Raw genomic sequence first — 16,227 nt, 5'->3', positions numbered from 1 at the left:
GGTGGTTGCACATTATCAGTACATCACCAAACTGTACACTTAAAAATGGTTAAGATGGGGGGGCACCTGCGGGGGCCCAGTTCGTTGGGCATCTGACTCTTGATTCTGGCTCAGGTCATGATCCCAGGTCAGGGGATCGAGCCCCCACATCAGGCTCCACACTGAGCATGGAGCCTACCTAAGATTCTCTCTCCTTCTCCCTCTCCCCCTCTCCCACTTGTGCACGCACCCTCTCTCTAAAATAATAATTAAAAAAATTTAATGGTTAAAATGGGAAATTTTTATGTAAGGTAGGTATTTTGCCACAATAAAAACATTGGGGGTAGAAAAGAATTCTGGCTGAATACGGGAGCTTCAGTTTCCGTTCCCACGTTGTGGGGGATCGAGGATTCATACCTACATTTCAAGTTGGTTTTAGGACTTGCTTGCTTACTGCCCACTGTTTCTGTTTCAGCGCACCTTTCCCACTTGCTTTCTGAGGGCCTAGAACTGCATTAAAAGGGAAGAATTTGTGAACATCAATCTGGTTTGCAGAGGGAGGGCCCTTTGGAATACATGTGTGCCCACCCCTGTGGAGACAGAACCCTCTTCTTTTCTTTTTGAACCTAATTCTTGCCAGAAACTTTCAAGTGGGCCTTTGAAGCATACACATCTGCTTTTAAACATGCCTGCCACACCATTTTAAAACAGTTTTACACACTTTCTTTAGGATGAAAATATGAAAGGGGATGAATGGAACATTATTTCTCAACAGAATTGGGGCTGGTCAGTGGGCATCCTCGTCCCCAGAATGTGATGTTTGCAGGATGAATGGTGGGGTGGGTGTAAGTGGCATGGCTTCTGGTTCTTAATTCCATACCTGCTAATCAATTCCTGTTTTCTCCCCCTTTCTGCGTCCAGCACAATTACTTGAAAACCATGATGGGCCTCCATCAGGCACACAGAAAATAGGGATTCATCGCCAGTGCCTTCAAGGACAAGACCCCCAGTAACTCCTGCTGCTCTGGAGTGGGGCTGCCAAACCCCTTGCCCAGAGTTCCAGACAGCCTGCTCCAATGCTGGAGCCCAGCCCAGAGGACTCACAATGGCCTGCCTCCCAACAGGAACATCCTTCACAGGACACTCATCTTCACAGACCACTTTTGGTTTCAATTCACTGTTTTATATGCAGGGACAGGATAAAATAATTTTCTAGCTTGGACGTTCAGTGCTCACTCAAGAGCCTGATTTTATTTCCCGTCCAGGAGGATGCTTCCCTATGCACAGGTGGGGTCAGAACCGAGTCTCCGGTAAGAAAGGGAAAAAGTAGCTCAGCCACCTTCCTCTGGCATGCCTTTGTCCCACTGGTCACCCTCTTTCCTTCCTTGGATGGGCATTCTTGGGGGGAGCTAGTTCTGAGGAGCCCTGGTTCTCTCAGTCCCTGTCAGACTGTAGGTTCTCTTGGGACATCCTCTCTGTGATCCTGAGCCAGTGAAAGCGGGAGGCCCTCCTTCCTCAGCAACCAGCAGAGGAATGGGTCTAGGTGGAAATGGCTGAAAGGCAGATTTTTATCTCAGAATAAGAAGAGGCTTAAAATGAGCACAGCCCTACCTGAAGTTAGCGGCAAGAGCCCCACAGTGGGAGGCTGTCTGGCAAGGAGGTTGCAGAACCTGTATCAGATAGAAGGTTGAACTGGATGGCATCAGTCCATTCAAACACTCGGTGACCCTGTCCTTCAGCCCAGCAGTGAGCAGATGGATGGGGGTTTGTGGAACAGAGAAAGTAGAAAGGCATCCGTGAGGTCTCTGCCCTCTTCCTCTTCAGCCCCTTTCACTTTCACTGACTGATACATAATGGTCCTAAAACAGCTTTCAGAGGCTCCTACTACACCGAGGCTTCGCAGAGCGGCTTTGAAGTGCCCCTGCTCCCTCACCCTGGATGACACACATGGGGACTGTCACTGATCGGCACTAATGGTGTGCACACAGCCCTACTGGTCAGTCCTCATGTCTCCTTTGATTGTGGCCAAATAGACGAGTCTGCCCAGGCTCTGCCTGCCCTCCCAGCTAGTGCAGGCCTCGGGCTGCACCTGATTCTTACCGGGACTTGTTTGGGGTTCCCAGGTCTTTAGGGCATCTCAGGAAATAGGCCATAGCAAATGGGTACATCATCTTTTGGGGGCCATAGGAAGCAGCTGTTTGTGGCATTACTGGTCCCCCTTCCCTTCATTCCCTGCCACTGGCTGCAATGGCATGGCCCTACTGGACGTCGCTCCATAGGATTTCTAGACAGCCAGTCCTGGGGCCTGCTGGCCAGGGCGAGCTAGGCCTCTGTCATGGCAGCTGGGCACATTGGTCTCTAGCTCAATTCATTATGACAAAGGCCTCTGTGGCACAAAGTGAACCAAGTAATCATCAATGTGGGCAGAGCCAGAGAAATAAGCCAGGATGGTGCCTGGCAGATCACCCTCCACAAACTCCTCACGGGAGCAGATGTTTCCAACATGACAGGGAGCTAGGGGGCATCACGTCCACTCAAATGGGCCTGTTGTTCTAGAAAATAGTTTCTGCTGAGCTAATCTGACCACCAAAATCATCCCTGAGGGGACTTCCAGTTCCAACATGGGACAGATAAGATAACCTGAAAATACTCCTGCTACAAACAGAAATGCTGGCTCAAGTAAAAATTCTTTTCAATGCAAAGCTAAATTTGCAGGAAGAGACAGAGAACTGCCAGGAGCTGGAGAACTGAAAACCCAAGTGGTCAGCATGGGAACTGGCTGTGGCTGCTAGAGGTAGGAAGGGGTGTGCATGGATTGTTGCCCTTGAGTGTGAATGTCCACGTAAGTGTGAGAAATAAGGCTCTGGCCATGCCCCATAGGAAGTTGAAAGTGGGACCTTGGGCATAAAGCTGGCACCTTGAAGGCTTCATCCTTCATAAAGAGGTAAGCTAGAAAAAGTTCCCCCACTTTTGGGGGAAAAGTTTCTAGAGATGAGGGGAAACAGGTCCTGAGAGAATTTGCAACCATGCACAGGTTTGGGATTCAGATTTACACTGTGTCCAGGAACCCCCAGCCTGAGGAATTAGTGTAAAAATTAGCCCAGAGAGGGACGCTTGCGTGGCTCAGTTGGTTCAGAGTCTGACTTTGACTCGGGTCATGATCTGATAGCTTGTGAGTTCAAGCCCCACATCGGGCTCTGTGCTGATGGCTCAGAGCCTGGAGCCTGCTTCAGATTCTGTGTCTCCCTCTCTCTCTCTCTGCCCCTCCCCCGATCATGTTCTGTCTGTCTCTCTCTCAAAAATAAATAAAAACATTAAAAAATTAAAAAAAAACTTAGCCCAAGGATAAAACACCCAGCAGAGTAAAAAAAAAAAAAAAAAAAAAAAAAAAAAAATCTGTACATGCCCTTACTGAGCCACACAACACTCCCACAAGACCCTCATAAACATGAGCTCCAAAGATTAAACACACACACGTGCATGCACATGTGCGTGTGGAAACAGCCTGTCATAGTGGGGGCATAATGAGAGCATGGTCAGATTTTAAGAACTTCAGATAACAAATTATTGAATAAAGATTATACAACATATATGTTTTAAACAAAGACAAAAGTAGGAATCGATATGATAAAGGCTATCAAAATAGAGCACAGATTTTTTTTTTTTTAAGTGAAACCTGTGGGAATGAAAAACTGTAGTTCTAAAAGTTTAAATGACAGACTAGAAACAGCAAAAGAGAGAATTGCTGACCTGGATGTTTGATCTGAAGAAATTGCCCGGAATGTAGCATAGTGGGATGAAGAGAGAGAAGATTGAATGTGTGGATAAGAGACATGGTAGACAGCATGAGAAGTGCCGGGATACAGGTAATCACAGATTTGGAGGCGATCCCAAGGAGATCACTCTCTTAGCTCATCCAGCGTTCATAGCCAATTATCCATCTTATATATCTAGACTAGACTGCTCTCCTGAGCTCCAAACCTGTTAACGTGGCATCTCCATTTGAATGTCTGTTAAGACATCTACAAATCACCATGTTTAAAACTAAATGCCTAATTGTCCCCCAGATATGCTCCACCCAAAGTCTCCCTAATCTCAGCCCAATTGCTCAGGCTAAATCCTTAGTAGTTTTATACTTCTCTTCCCCCCAACACCCCATATCAAATCCGTCAAGAGATCCAATGGGCTTTACCTTCCTGCTACATTAAAAATTTGACCACTTCCTACTTCTACTGCCCCTGTTCTGACCTAAGCCATTGTCATCTCTTGCCTGGATATTGCAGCAACTTCCTATGTCCTTGCTTCCTCCTCTGCTCTTATATAGTCCATTTCCAGAACAGCTGCCTGGTTGATCCTTTTGAAATAGAAGTTAGACCACGAAACACATCTTTTCAAACGTCACATGGTTCCTGTTTCTCCCAGAGTGAAACCCAATTCCTCAAAGCAACTCGAAGGCCCTACATGATTTTGTCTCCTATGACTTCACTCTCTTCTCCCCCTTGCTCACTATGCTCCAGCCATGTGGGCCTCCTTACTGTTCTTCAGACATGCCCGGGAGCTCCTGCCTCAGGACCTTTGTACTTACTGGCTGTTTTCCTCTGCCTGAAATATTCTCCCAGATGTCCACATGGCTCACTCTCTCACTTCAAGTCTTTGCTTAAATGTCACCTTCTGTAGCAGATACTGCCATGCCTTGATCATAACCCCATGCACTTGCCATTCCTGCTAGTAGGTTCCCACTGAAAGCATCTGTAGCTTTCTACATAAAGTCTTTCTCAACCATAGGTACTTATTTGCTGCAAAGTGGGCCCAAATGCCAGAGAGTTAACACATTTAGGAGCAACTCAACCAGTGAGTTGGTAGATGAGCACCCTTACCTCCTCTCCCTTGGTGGGACAACTCTGAGACAGGTTCTCCACTATTTCCTGGGACTCCCCAATAAAAGTACAAATTCACACACAGATGAATGGAACCAAAGGGGGAAAAAAGATGGTTGCTATGTATCATGGGATTTTTAGTGAAATAATATGACAAAATCATTAAAGTAATTAATGATAGAATTTTTAATGATATGTGTTATAAAAGTATAATGAAAAGGATAAGATTGGACCATTATAGCACCCAAGTTTCCTTCAGAAGTGCAGAGATTCAAGATAGGATAAAGAACTCCGGGTAGTCCTTCCATGTCCTCCACAATCTTTAACCTGGAGGGCTCAGACACCTCTGTTGTGTCCCTGGCATCATATGGAGGTACTAATCCACTCACCGCCCCTCACCCACGGCCCCCATCAGCTGGGCCTGGGGAGTCTCACTCTGGACTTGACTTTTTTTTTTTTAATGTTTATTTTTGAGAGAGAAAGAGAGAGATCGTGAGTCGGGGAGGGGAAGAGAGAGAGGGAGACACAGAAGCCAAAGCAGGCTCCAGGTTCTGAGCCATCAGCACAGAGCCTGATGCAGGGCTCAAACTCATGAACTTCAAGATCATGACCTGAGCTGAAGTCGGACGCTCAACCTACTGAGCCACCCAGGCACCCCTGGACTTGACTCTTGATAGCAGGCTGCACGTATCTGAGGCAATACATTATAGGGGTAGAGCACAGGCTTTGGGCCAAGACATACAAGTTAAACTGGGACTCCATATCTTACCGGCATGGCACCTGGGTCAAGGTGTCCAATTTCCCAGCCTTTTTTCATGTGTAAAACAATGATTAATAATCCTGGCACCATGTATGTCTAGCGCACAGCTGGGCCTCAACCAAGTACAAAAGAAGGATATGAATGTGCCCAGCATTATGTCTGATAAATGGTGAACGTACAAACATACACCCCCCCCCAAACGTTGGGCTCCGTTTCCACTCCCCAAAATGGATTTTGAATTTGAAAAGGCAGCATTGAGACTGGCATTATCTTTCTTTAATTAACCCTGATTCTGATGGCCTTTAAAGACCAATCCAAAAGCTGACGGTAGAGAGAAGTAGTTGCTAAAAATATACCTGGTGTCATCGTGGGTGGTGTTACTGGAGGTCAGGCGTCTTGGGTTAGGGAAGTAGTAGTCCCACTGTATACCACGTCAGCCAGGCTGCACTTGGAACTTCATGTTGGGGGCTGGAGGCAGGGTTTTAGCTGGACCGACTGCCCAGTGGAGGGTGACCAGCATCATGAAGCGCTCTGAAAACACTGTCAAGTAAGGGATAGTCACAGAAATTAAAGATATTCAATCTGAGAAGTGAAGTCCAAAGTGGGCTGTGGGACAGGAGTGGGGGTAGTTGAATTTTCTGTCCCCTCAGGAGGAAATAACAAGATGAAGTTTCTAAACCCAGAATGGGTGGTCTTGGTGCAAACTGGGCCCCCAGTCCCTGGAGGATGCAAGCCGTGTCTGAGCAGCCCCAGTGAAGGTCCATGTGAAAGGAATCCTCAAACCAGGAAGACAGGACTTTGAGGCCTCTGAGTTCCTTCTAAATTTAAATTCTGTGATTCTGTAAAAGCAGGTGTGAAAAAGCTAATTCACATATCCAATACATAGATACATTTATATTTGAATAAAAAAAGACTAAAATGTTGAAAGGTCAATGGTTGCTTCCGGATGAAAGTAGAAGTGATGTTTTTCCCTTTTGAAATTTTAATTTATTAAATATGAATTGCTATTATTAACAAAAATATCTAATTTATAAATAATATTTTAATAAAAACAATCTGTCTATGAGCAGATGACAGACACTTCTGCCAGCTCAGCTTTCCAACAATAAAGGGAGAGGCACCCTGTTTGCAGAAACGTATCCGCAAAGGCTAGAAGGAAAAAGGGGGTCTTACACATAGGGAAGGGGCTTCCCTCGAGGCCAGACACGACAGTGTGATTTGATGACTTAAGTGGCTTGTGAGAGATGGATTTCTGAACACAGGTGGGATTTTCCTGTTACAAGTTGCTTGAAGGACAATCTGTTCTAGCCAGAAAAGCTATAAAAGGCATTAGGAAGCTGGGGTTGTGTGTGTGTGTGTGTGTGTGTGTGTGTGTGTGTGTGTAGTAGACAAGTACTATTCTTAAACTTGGGGATGATTTACTATGGGCCGGTGCCCTGGCCTTCTGCAGAAAGTGGGCAAGTTGAACGAGAGAACGTGTGGGGCCACGCATGTGGCCAGGTGTACGAGAAGGTAACACTGGATCTGAGAACCGCAAGTCCAGTTGCTGCCACTCAGCGTCTGGGACCTTGGGCACACTTCTCTGAGTCTCAGTCTCTACATCTGTAAAAAGGAGGCAGCAGCTATCACTGCCCTCTCCACTACAGGGACGCTAAAAGGATCATGGAGATAAAGTCTATGAAGACTTCACAATGCCTAAAGCCTTCCATAAATATCTGTTATTATTCCTGTTCCCCCAGAATGGCAGAAAGCTGCATAAGGTAAGAATCCCTTCTGTTGGGGTGGGGGCCTTAGAAAAGAATGGGAGTTTTGACATCTAGGAAGAACATTAAAAAGCCCCAGAGCTACAGAAAAACATGGTGGTGGCAGCAGCAATGGTGTCCAAAGCTAAGAAAGATTTTGGACCTGAGATGTGACTTTTCTCAAACCTGACATGAAACCAGGTCTTCTGCAGCACAAGCCTGGATGTTAGTGAGAGGAACATCTAATGGTATTTAGGTGTTTCCATTCCTTTAAATCTTTTCACCTAAATTTTGTTACCATCTGTTTGAGTATTCTAATATTAGTAAAGATGTATAATTAGCTCCTGGAACAGACCTCGTGGTCTTCTGCCAATGCCACTTTCTTGAAAAGCTCCAGAAGCAGAAAATGACTTAAGAGCCCTTCCCTTGATGGTCGGCAATCCTACAATTCTGGGGGCCTGTGATTCTAGGTCAATCCCACACACACAAAATAAAGCAAGCCAAGAATCCAAGGACAAAGAGGATGCAGATTAACTCAAACATTATTTTAAGATTAGACTCTAAATTGAAAAAGAAAAAACCTGTTACGAACATGCCAAAAAAAAATTAGCCAATAAAGAAAAAGAGAAGTGCATTTCTTTGAGTTCGGATGCAGCTGTTCTTTTTTTTTAAATGTTTGTTTGTTTGTTTGTTTGTTTGTTTGTTTAGAAAGTGAGGAAGGGGCAGAGAAAGAGGGAGTCAGAGATACTCAAGCAGGCTCCACTCTGTCAGCACAGATCCTGATGTAGGGCTCAATACCATGAACCGTGAGACCTTGACCTGATCTGAAATCAAGAGTCAGGACACTTAACCAACTGAGCCACCCAGGTCCCCCACGACACAGCTGTTCTTATCCCTGGTTGCATATTATAATTATCTAGGGTGCTTTTATAAAATCCTGATGCCTAAGGCACATCCTAGACCAATTAAATCAGAGCCTCTGGGATCTGGGCGTCAGTATTTTTTAAAAGCCCCCAAGTGTTTCTAATGTGTACATTCAGTTGAGACTACCCTGGTAGAAGGAGTACTGGACATTTGTTTTTCACCTTTGGTATATTCCCTGATTAATATGGTGATAAATTTTTTGTTAATCTTAGCAATTGTTTAATATCATATACTGTCTTAGAAACAAGCATAGAAGCTTCTCTGCTGATTAACTTTCAATTCACAAACTTCCATAATTTCTGATTATAAAAATCCAAATACTCAAAGGGAATACCTGGGCACGTGTAGGTTGTATATGTGCACAGGTGACTCTGATTTGCAGTCAAGACTGAGAGACATTGTGACAGGTGTTCCGTAAACATTGAAATAGATGGGTGTGTGGGGCACCTGGGTGGTTCAGTCGGTTAAGCATGTGACTCTTGGTTTTGACTCAGGTCATGATCTCACAGTTTCCATGAGTTTGAACCCTGTGTTGAGCTCTGTGCTGACAGTGCAGAGCCTGCTTGGGATTCGTGCTTTCCCTATCTCTTTGACCCCTCCCCATTCGTGCTGTCCCTCTCTCTCAAAAAAATAAATAATAAATAATACTTAAAAAAATAGATGGGTGTGGGTGTATGGGTGGGTAGGTTGTTGGATGGGGACATATGAGGGATTCTCAATCTTGGTTCTACTGACATTTTAGGTCAATTATTTGTCGGGGGAGATCCTGTGTGTTGTAGGATGTTTATCAGCATCTCCGACCATTATCCACAAGATGCCAGAAACATCCCCCAGTTATACAGCCCAAAATGTCTTTAGACATTTCCAAATGTTCTCTGGGGACAGAACTGCCCTGGTTTAAGAATGACTGGCGGGGCGCCTGGGTGGCTCAGTCGGTTGGGCGTCCGACTTCGGCTCAGGTCACAATCTCACGGACCGTGGGTTCGAACCCCGCGTCGGGCTCTGGGCTAATGGCTCGGAGCCTGGAGCCTGCTTCCAGTTCTGTGTCTCCCTCTCTCTCTGCCCCTCCCCCGTTCATGCTCTGTCTCTCTCTGTCTCAAAAATAAATAAACATTAAAAAAAAAAAAAAGAATGACTGGAGTAGATTAATGAATGGATGGATGGATGGATGGGTGGGTGGAAAGATGGTTGGATAGGAGGAAGGGTTATATTCTCCTTTGAACTAGCTATAACATGTTAGCGGTGCCCTCATTAATTAAGGAGTTAGAAAAAATCTTTGACACATGTTCATTTTATATCTGTAGGATAATCATGATTACAACTTCTTTGAAAAATTCTCCTTTAACAGATAAATGGGCATTATTCTTCAGTGTTAGGAGAAAATCAGTTGGCTTATGGTTTCTGGAGGGCTATTAGGCAGTGTATTTCCAGAGCCTTAAAATATACATATTGGTACATACTATATACATTAGTACTTACATTTTGGATACAAATTTGGCAATACCTTAACACTTTTAATTGTGTATACCAGAGTTCTACTATAAACACATTTTGTTCAAATGCAGATTTTAATTATTATTTTATTTTAAAATTATTATACAATTATTTTAATTATACTATATAATAATCATAATTATTTTATTTTAGTAACCAAATTTCAAAAATTCAACATTTTAATACTTATGGACATTGGAATTTCCAAGCAGCTTTGGCTGCTCAACTGCTATGTGTACTTCGGAGATATTAAAAAGACATTCACATTGTTCAAAAAGGAACAACAGACCAAAAACAGAGTCACTTGCCCCCACAGCAAACCAAGATGGAATTGCAGTTTCAGTGACTTCCAGGAAGGTGACCTTTAACCAGTTGATCTGGGATTACCTGGTCAGCACCAGTGAAGTCATCTGCATGAGAGACACCCTCCCCACCAAAGAAACCTTGTCTGAGAGGCACCTGAGTGGCTCAGTCAGTTAAGTGTCCGACTTGATTTTGGCTCACAATGTCATGGTTCATGAGATGGAGCCCTGCATTGGGCTCTGAGCTGACAGCACTGAGCCTGCTTGGGGTTCTCTCTCTCTCCATCTCTCTCTCTCTCTCTGCCTGTCCTCAGCTTACACAGTCTCTGGCAAAATAAACAAATAAACTTAAAAGAAAGAAAGAAAAGAAACGTTGTCTGAGATAATCCACTCTTTGTTAGCAAACTTCCTTCCCAGCCCCTCTACAAAAGCCTCCCATTTCGCACAGCTCCTTTTGAATGCCTTTCTACTTGAATGGACTGCTGCTAATTCATGAATCAATGAAGAAAGCCAGTGAGATGCTTTGCTTTACTCAGATGAATTTTGTTATCCACAGCTTTCAGCAAAGGTGAGTGGAGAAGCCAGATTTATGTCCGCAGGTTCTGCAGTAAAGGGTTCAGCTGACAGTGATGTCCTCAAGTTACTAAAGTTTCCTTCTTCCCTAATAGTAATTGGGTAAAGATTTATCACCTCTTTGATTCCTGGACTTGAGACTAGGGTGAGGATACCATTTCTTTGAGGTAAACACACAAACTACAGAGTTTTTGCTCTACTTGAAGAGGATGCTTAGTGAATATTAGGTGTATCATTGCCACTTTTGCATTTTTTTTTCGTTTATTTAGAGAGAGAGAGAGAGACAGTGGGGGAGGGGAAGAGAGAGGGGGATAGAGAGAATCCCAAGCAGGATCCGTACTGTCAGCGCAGACCCCAACACAGGGCTCGAACTCAAGAACTGTGAGATCATGACCTGAGCTGAAGTCAAGAGTCGGACACTCAACAGATTGAGCCACCCAAGCACCCCTATGTATTTTTATTTTTATTTTCTAAATTTTTTTTGATTTTTTAAATTTATTTTTGAGAGAGAAAGAGACAGAATGCGAGTGGGTTGGGGCAGAGAGAGAGGGAGGCACAGAATCTGAAGCAGGCTGCAGGCTCCGAGCTGTCAGCACAGAGCCCGACATGGGGCTCGAATTCACGAGCTGTGAGATCATGACCTGAGCCAAAGTCGGACGCTCAACCGACTGACCCACCCAGGCGTCCCTACGTATTTTTATTTCTAATAGTGTCCCATCATACCATCCTTTGGCCTTGGATCTAGAACTGTGGCTATGGAGCAGTGTAACTTGTTTTTAAGGTAACAAGATACTCAGCTTCCATTGCATACACACCAATTTTAGCATCTTCCCCGGAGTGGGACCAGTGGAGGATCTCTACAGCTGGTTTCACAGGAGACATACACTGGCACTCTCAAGATTACTTCTGTTATGGGGCGCCTGGGTAGCTCAGTCGGTTGAGTGTCAGACTTCGACTCAGTTCATGATCTCATGGTTCATGAGTTCAAGCCCCGCATCGGGCTCTGTGCTGACAGCTCAGAGCCTGGAGCCTGCTTCCGATTCTGTGTCTCCCTCTCTCTCTCTGCCCCTCCCCCCGCTCATGCTCTGTATCTCTCTCTCTTTCAAAAGTAAATAAACGTTAAAAATTAAAAAAAAAAAAAAAGATTACTTCTGTTAAGTAGATACCTTCCAAAAGACTGCCTGGAAAGCTATTTATCAAGTAAAGCTAAATTTGATAGACTTACTGCATTAAGAATGCCAACTTGACTAAGTCATAATTTCTCAGAAGGTGAGAGTCAGGGGAGGATAGTTATAGAGTGTTAGGGCCTAAACTAGGTGATTTTAAGGAGGCTCTTCCGAAGCAGGAAACTGATTAAGACTAGGCAGAGTTTATAACAACCATTTTGGATTGGTAGGCACAGTGAGGCAACAGTCTTTTTTTTTTTTTTTAATTTAAATTCAAGTCAATTAACATACAGTGTAATATCAGTTTTAGGTGTAGAATTTAGTGATTCAACACTTACATACAACACCTGGTAAGGCAACAATCTTTAAGCAGGTCTTGAGTAAAATGCTAGTTTCAATAAGTAAGCTCTTCTTGTCAGTCCATAGTGTTCTGGGAGCGAGTATTTCTTGGAGCAAATAGCTAAGCTATTTTTGCTTGTTCTCCATATTATTTAATACAAGGACAGGAAAGTATGCCTGGTATTTTTTAATGCAGAGACAGGAAATTAAGTTGGTTTTAGTTCTCTTTATCAGGTTCCTGCAAACTACTTTGGTTGTAAGCCACCATTGGTTGCTAGTAAGTCCTACGCTGGTATTATTATTATTATTAAAAAAATAGTGACAAGTCTTCTTGTTGTTGAACTGAACACCTAACAGCTGCCGTTTCACCTTATTTGAGCAACTTGTATAAGCATGACAAGGCAGTTCCCAAATCTTTGACAGGTCAGGTAATATCTTTGCCCGAAGAAAAATGGTGAAAACAGCCCACTCTCTGCCTTCAACCAGCAATTCTGTTACATCCTGCTGTGCCGAAGGGACTGTCTTTTTTTATTATTAGTATTAAACATTTTTTTTAACACTTATTTATTATTGAGAGAGAGACAGCATGAGCAGAGGAGGGGCAGAGAGAGGGAGACACGGAATCGGAAGCAGGCTCCAGGCTCTGAACTGTCAGCACAGAGCCTGACACGGGGCTCGAACCCATGAATGTTGAGATCATGACCTGAGCTGAAGTCAGACTCCCAACCGACTGAGCCACCCAGGCGCCCCTGAGGGGACTGTCTTGAACAAACATCTGAAGCATGTGAACGGAACTTTGTATGCTTGTGATTCCCAAAACACTCCTGGTTTTTGCCATGTGTGTCCCATCAAGCATTTACTTTACTGATCTTCCATCCCCTAAATACTTCACCAGACTCACTGTTGTTAGGCCCAGAAATCCCCTGATGACTATATTAGTGTTCTTTGCTGCTGTTATAAATTATCACAAACTTAGTAGTGTGAAACAATACAATTTTATTTAATACAAACAATACAAATTTATTGTTTTACAGTTTGAGGTTTGACATGGGGCTAAAATCAAGGTGGCACTAGGGAAGAATCCATTTCCTTGCCTTTTTCAGATTCTGCGGGCTGCTTACATTCCTTGGCTCATGGTCCTGCTAACCTTAAAAATAAAACTGTCCGTTATCTTACCAGCAAAAATGAGTTTAAGAATAGCAGAGAAGCCAGAGCTGCGGTGGGCGGTGCAAATGAGCCACTGGCAGCGATGCTTTGTATTCCACATCACTGCCTAAGGTTATGTTAACCTGCATTGTAAAGGTTACAACAACTCTACATTTACTAGTTGGTTTTACATGAAAAGTTTTCGTTTTTGAATAAATGGAGCTAAACACTGTAGAATCTTAAATTTATAGGACATAATTCCTTCCAACTTCAAAGCCATATCTCTGAAAATTCTTCCAGTGTCATGTCTCCCTTTGACTCTCCTTTTCTTCTCCCCCTTTTAAGGATGGTTGTTATAACATTGTCCCCGTCTGGATAATCCAGGATAATTTCTTTATTTTATTTTTAATGTTTATTTTTGAGAGAGAGAGAGAGAGAGAGAGAGAGAGAGAGAATGAGTGGAGGAGGGGCAGAGAGAGAGGGGGACAGAGGATCCAAAGCAGGCTCCATGCTGACGGCAATGAGCCTGATGTGGGGCTTAAACTCACAAGCCATGAGATCATGACCTGAGCCGAAGTCAGACACTTAACTTACTGAGGCACCCAAGTACCCTGGATAATTTCTTTATTTTAAAACCAGCTAATTAGAAAACTTGGTTCTAACTGCAACCTTAATTCACCTTTGCCATGTAACCTAACATATTCACAGGTTCCAGATTTTAGGACTTAGGACATGGACATCTTTGGAGAGAGAAGCACTATTTTACCTACCACAGTCATCAAGTGAAGAAGGAGCCTAGCTGGCTAGATGGACTTCCAGATGTTTGGGCCTACCATGTGATCACTGGTGACAAATTCAGGGAAGTCAGAAGTAATTATGAGGTAGGTATTTGGGTATTTGGCTAAACCCAAACTCAAATACCACATTTGTTTAAATGTTTATTTATTCTAGAGAAACACAGAGCATGAGCAGGGGAGGGGCAGAGAGGAGGAGACACAGAATCCAAAGCAGGCTCCAGGCTCTGAGCTGTCAGCACAGAGTCCAACATGGGGCTCAAACCCACGGACCATGAGGTCATGACCTGAGCCAAAGTCGGACACCAAACTGACTGAGCCTCCCAGGCGCCCCTCAAATATCAGATTTTGGTATAATACAAAGGCTGAGACTGAACTGCAGTGCATTCCTAACACCCTTTGGTCCAGCAGTCCACATCTAGAAATTTACTCTACAAAATTACTCATATAACTGTGCAAATTTATACCAACAAGAATATATACTGCCACATGATTTGGATAAGAGGAAAACTGTAGACAATTGTCTGTCCATAGGGGGAAAGTTCGCGAAGTATACTATACCCTTATTCTGGAACATTTTGCGACTTACATAAAATGAGGTAAAATTATAATTATCAACTAGGAGAATAGATGTTCATGATCTATTGTAGTTTTTATAAAAGAGCAAGCTGTGGAACAAAATGCACAGTATGAAACCATTTTACCTTCTGTAAGTGTGTGTCTGTGTGTGTGCACAAATGTGTAGGAATGTCCAGAGAAAAAGGTCTAGAAGGATATATACCTGTTCGCAATAGAAACTGCTGAGTTATCTAGATTTTTGACGATGAGCATGCATCATTTTCATTTATCCCTGGACCCAGAAATTCTAATTTTGGGAATTTACTAAGGAAAACATCATGATGATGAACAGAGATTTATCTACAAAGATAAATACCATTGTTTAAGAGTGAACAATCATTAGCACCCAAAATGAAGGGGGAATTGATTAAATGAGTTGTACATTTATACTTTGGAAGAGTATACAGCTGTTAAAAATAAGACAAACATGGCACAAAAACAGACACTCAGATCAATGGAACAGAATACAGAACCCAGAAATGGACCCACAAACATGTGGCCAACAAATCTTTGACAAAGCAGGAAAGACTATCCAATGGAAGAAAGACAGTCTCATCAGCAAGTGGTGCTGGGAAAACTGGACAGCAACATGCAGAAAAATGAACCTGGACCACTTTCTTGCACCATACACAAAAATTAACTCAAAATGGATGAAAGACCTAAATGTAAGACAGGAAGCCATCAAAATCCTCGAGGAGAAAGCAGGCAAAAACCTCTTTGACCTTGGCCACAGCAACTTCTTATTCAATACATCTCCAGAGGCAAGGGAAACAAAAGCAAAAATGAACTATTGGGACCTCATCAAAATAAAAAGCTCCTGCACAGCTTAGGAAACAATCAGCAAAACTAAAAGGCAACCGACAGAATGGGAGAAGATATTTGCAAAGGACATATCAGATAAAGGGTTAGTATCCAAAATCTATAAATAACTTATCAAACTCAATACCCAATAAACAAATAATCCAGTGAATAAATGGTCAAAAGACATGAATAGACACTTCTCCAAAGAAGACATCCAGATAGCCAACTGATACATGAAAAAATGCTCAACCTCACTCATCATCAGAGAAATATTACTCGGCAATCCAAAAGAATGAAATCTTGCCATTTGTAACTATGTGGATGGAACTATTATGCTAAGTGAAATTAGTCAGAGAAAGACAAATGTCATATGAGTTCACTTATTTGAGGACTTTAAGACACAGAAGAGATGAACACAAGGGAAGGGACACAAAAATAATATAAAAACAGGGAGGGGGACAAAACATAAGAGACTCTTAAATACGGAGAACAAACAGAGGGTTCCTGGAGGGGTTGTGGGTGGGGGGATGGGCTAAATGGGTAAGGGGCATTAAGGAATCTACTCCTGAAATCACTGTTGCACTATATACTAACTTGGATGTAAATTAAAAATAATAATAATAATAATAATAAATAAGATAAACAGGGGCACCTGAGTGGCTCAATCAGTTAAGCATCTGACTTTGGCTCAGGTCATAATCTCGCTGTTTCT

At 43.2% G+C, this 16,227-nt stretch overlaps 1 protein-coding gene and 1 long non-coding RNA gene across 36 annotated transcripts in view; one reads left to right on the top strand and one right to left on the bottom strand.

Moving 5' to 3' along the window:
- Positions 1-2,067, top strand: part of KIF9 (kinesin family member 9) — a 55,003-nt gene extending 52,936 nt beyond the window's left edge. For all 15 annotated transcript variants that reach the window (XM_078443132.2, XM_060630875.3, XM_078443131.2 and 12 more), the window contains one exon: positions 901-2,067. In XM_078443132.2, the coding sequence (XP_078299258.1) occupies positions 901-951 (51 nt within the window). In that variant the 3' untranslated portion in view covers positions 952-2,067. The remainder of the gene's footprint in view (positions 1-900) is intronic.
- The window catches only part of LOC132678503 (uncharacterized), a 96,929-nt gene that overhangs the window by 48,567 nt on the left and 32,135 nt on the right, over positions 1-16,227 (bottom strand). For 12 of the 21 annotated variants that reach the window (XR_014136836.1, XR_013554224.2, XR_009609630.3 and 9 more), the window contains one exon: positions 5,973-6,156. The exons of 2 other annotated variants lie outside the window; for them this stretch is intronic. This is a non-coding gene — a long non-coding RNA (uncharacterized LOC132678503). Of the gene's footprint in view, positions 1-5,972; positions 6,157-13,132; positions 13,304-16,227 lie in introns of those variants that run through there. 7 more of the 21 variants (XR_014136839.1, XR_013554242.2, XR_013554240.2 and 4 more) reach the window with 2 other exon arrangements.

This window comes from Panthera onca, chromosome A2 (assembly GCF_046562875.1).
Source record: "Panthera onca isolate mPanOnc1 chromosome A2, mPanOnc1 haplotype 2, whole genome shotgun sequence".
NCBI lineage: Eukaryota > Metazoa > Chordata > Mammalia > Carnivora > Felidae > Panthera > Panthera onca.
This window is presented reverse-complemented; position numbering and strand designations above follow the sequence as displayed.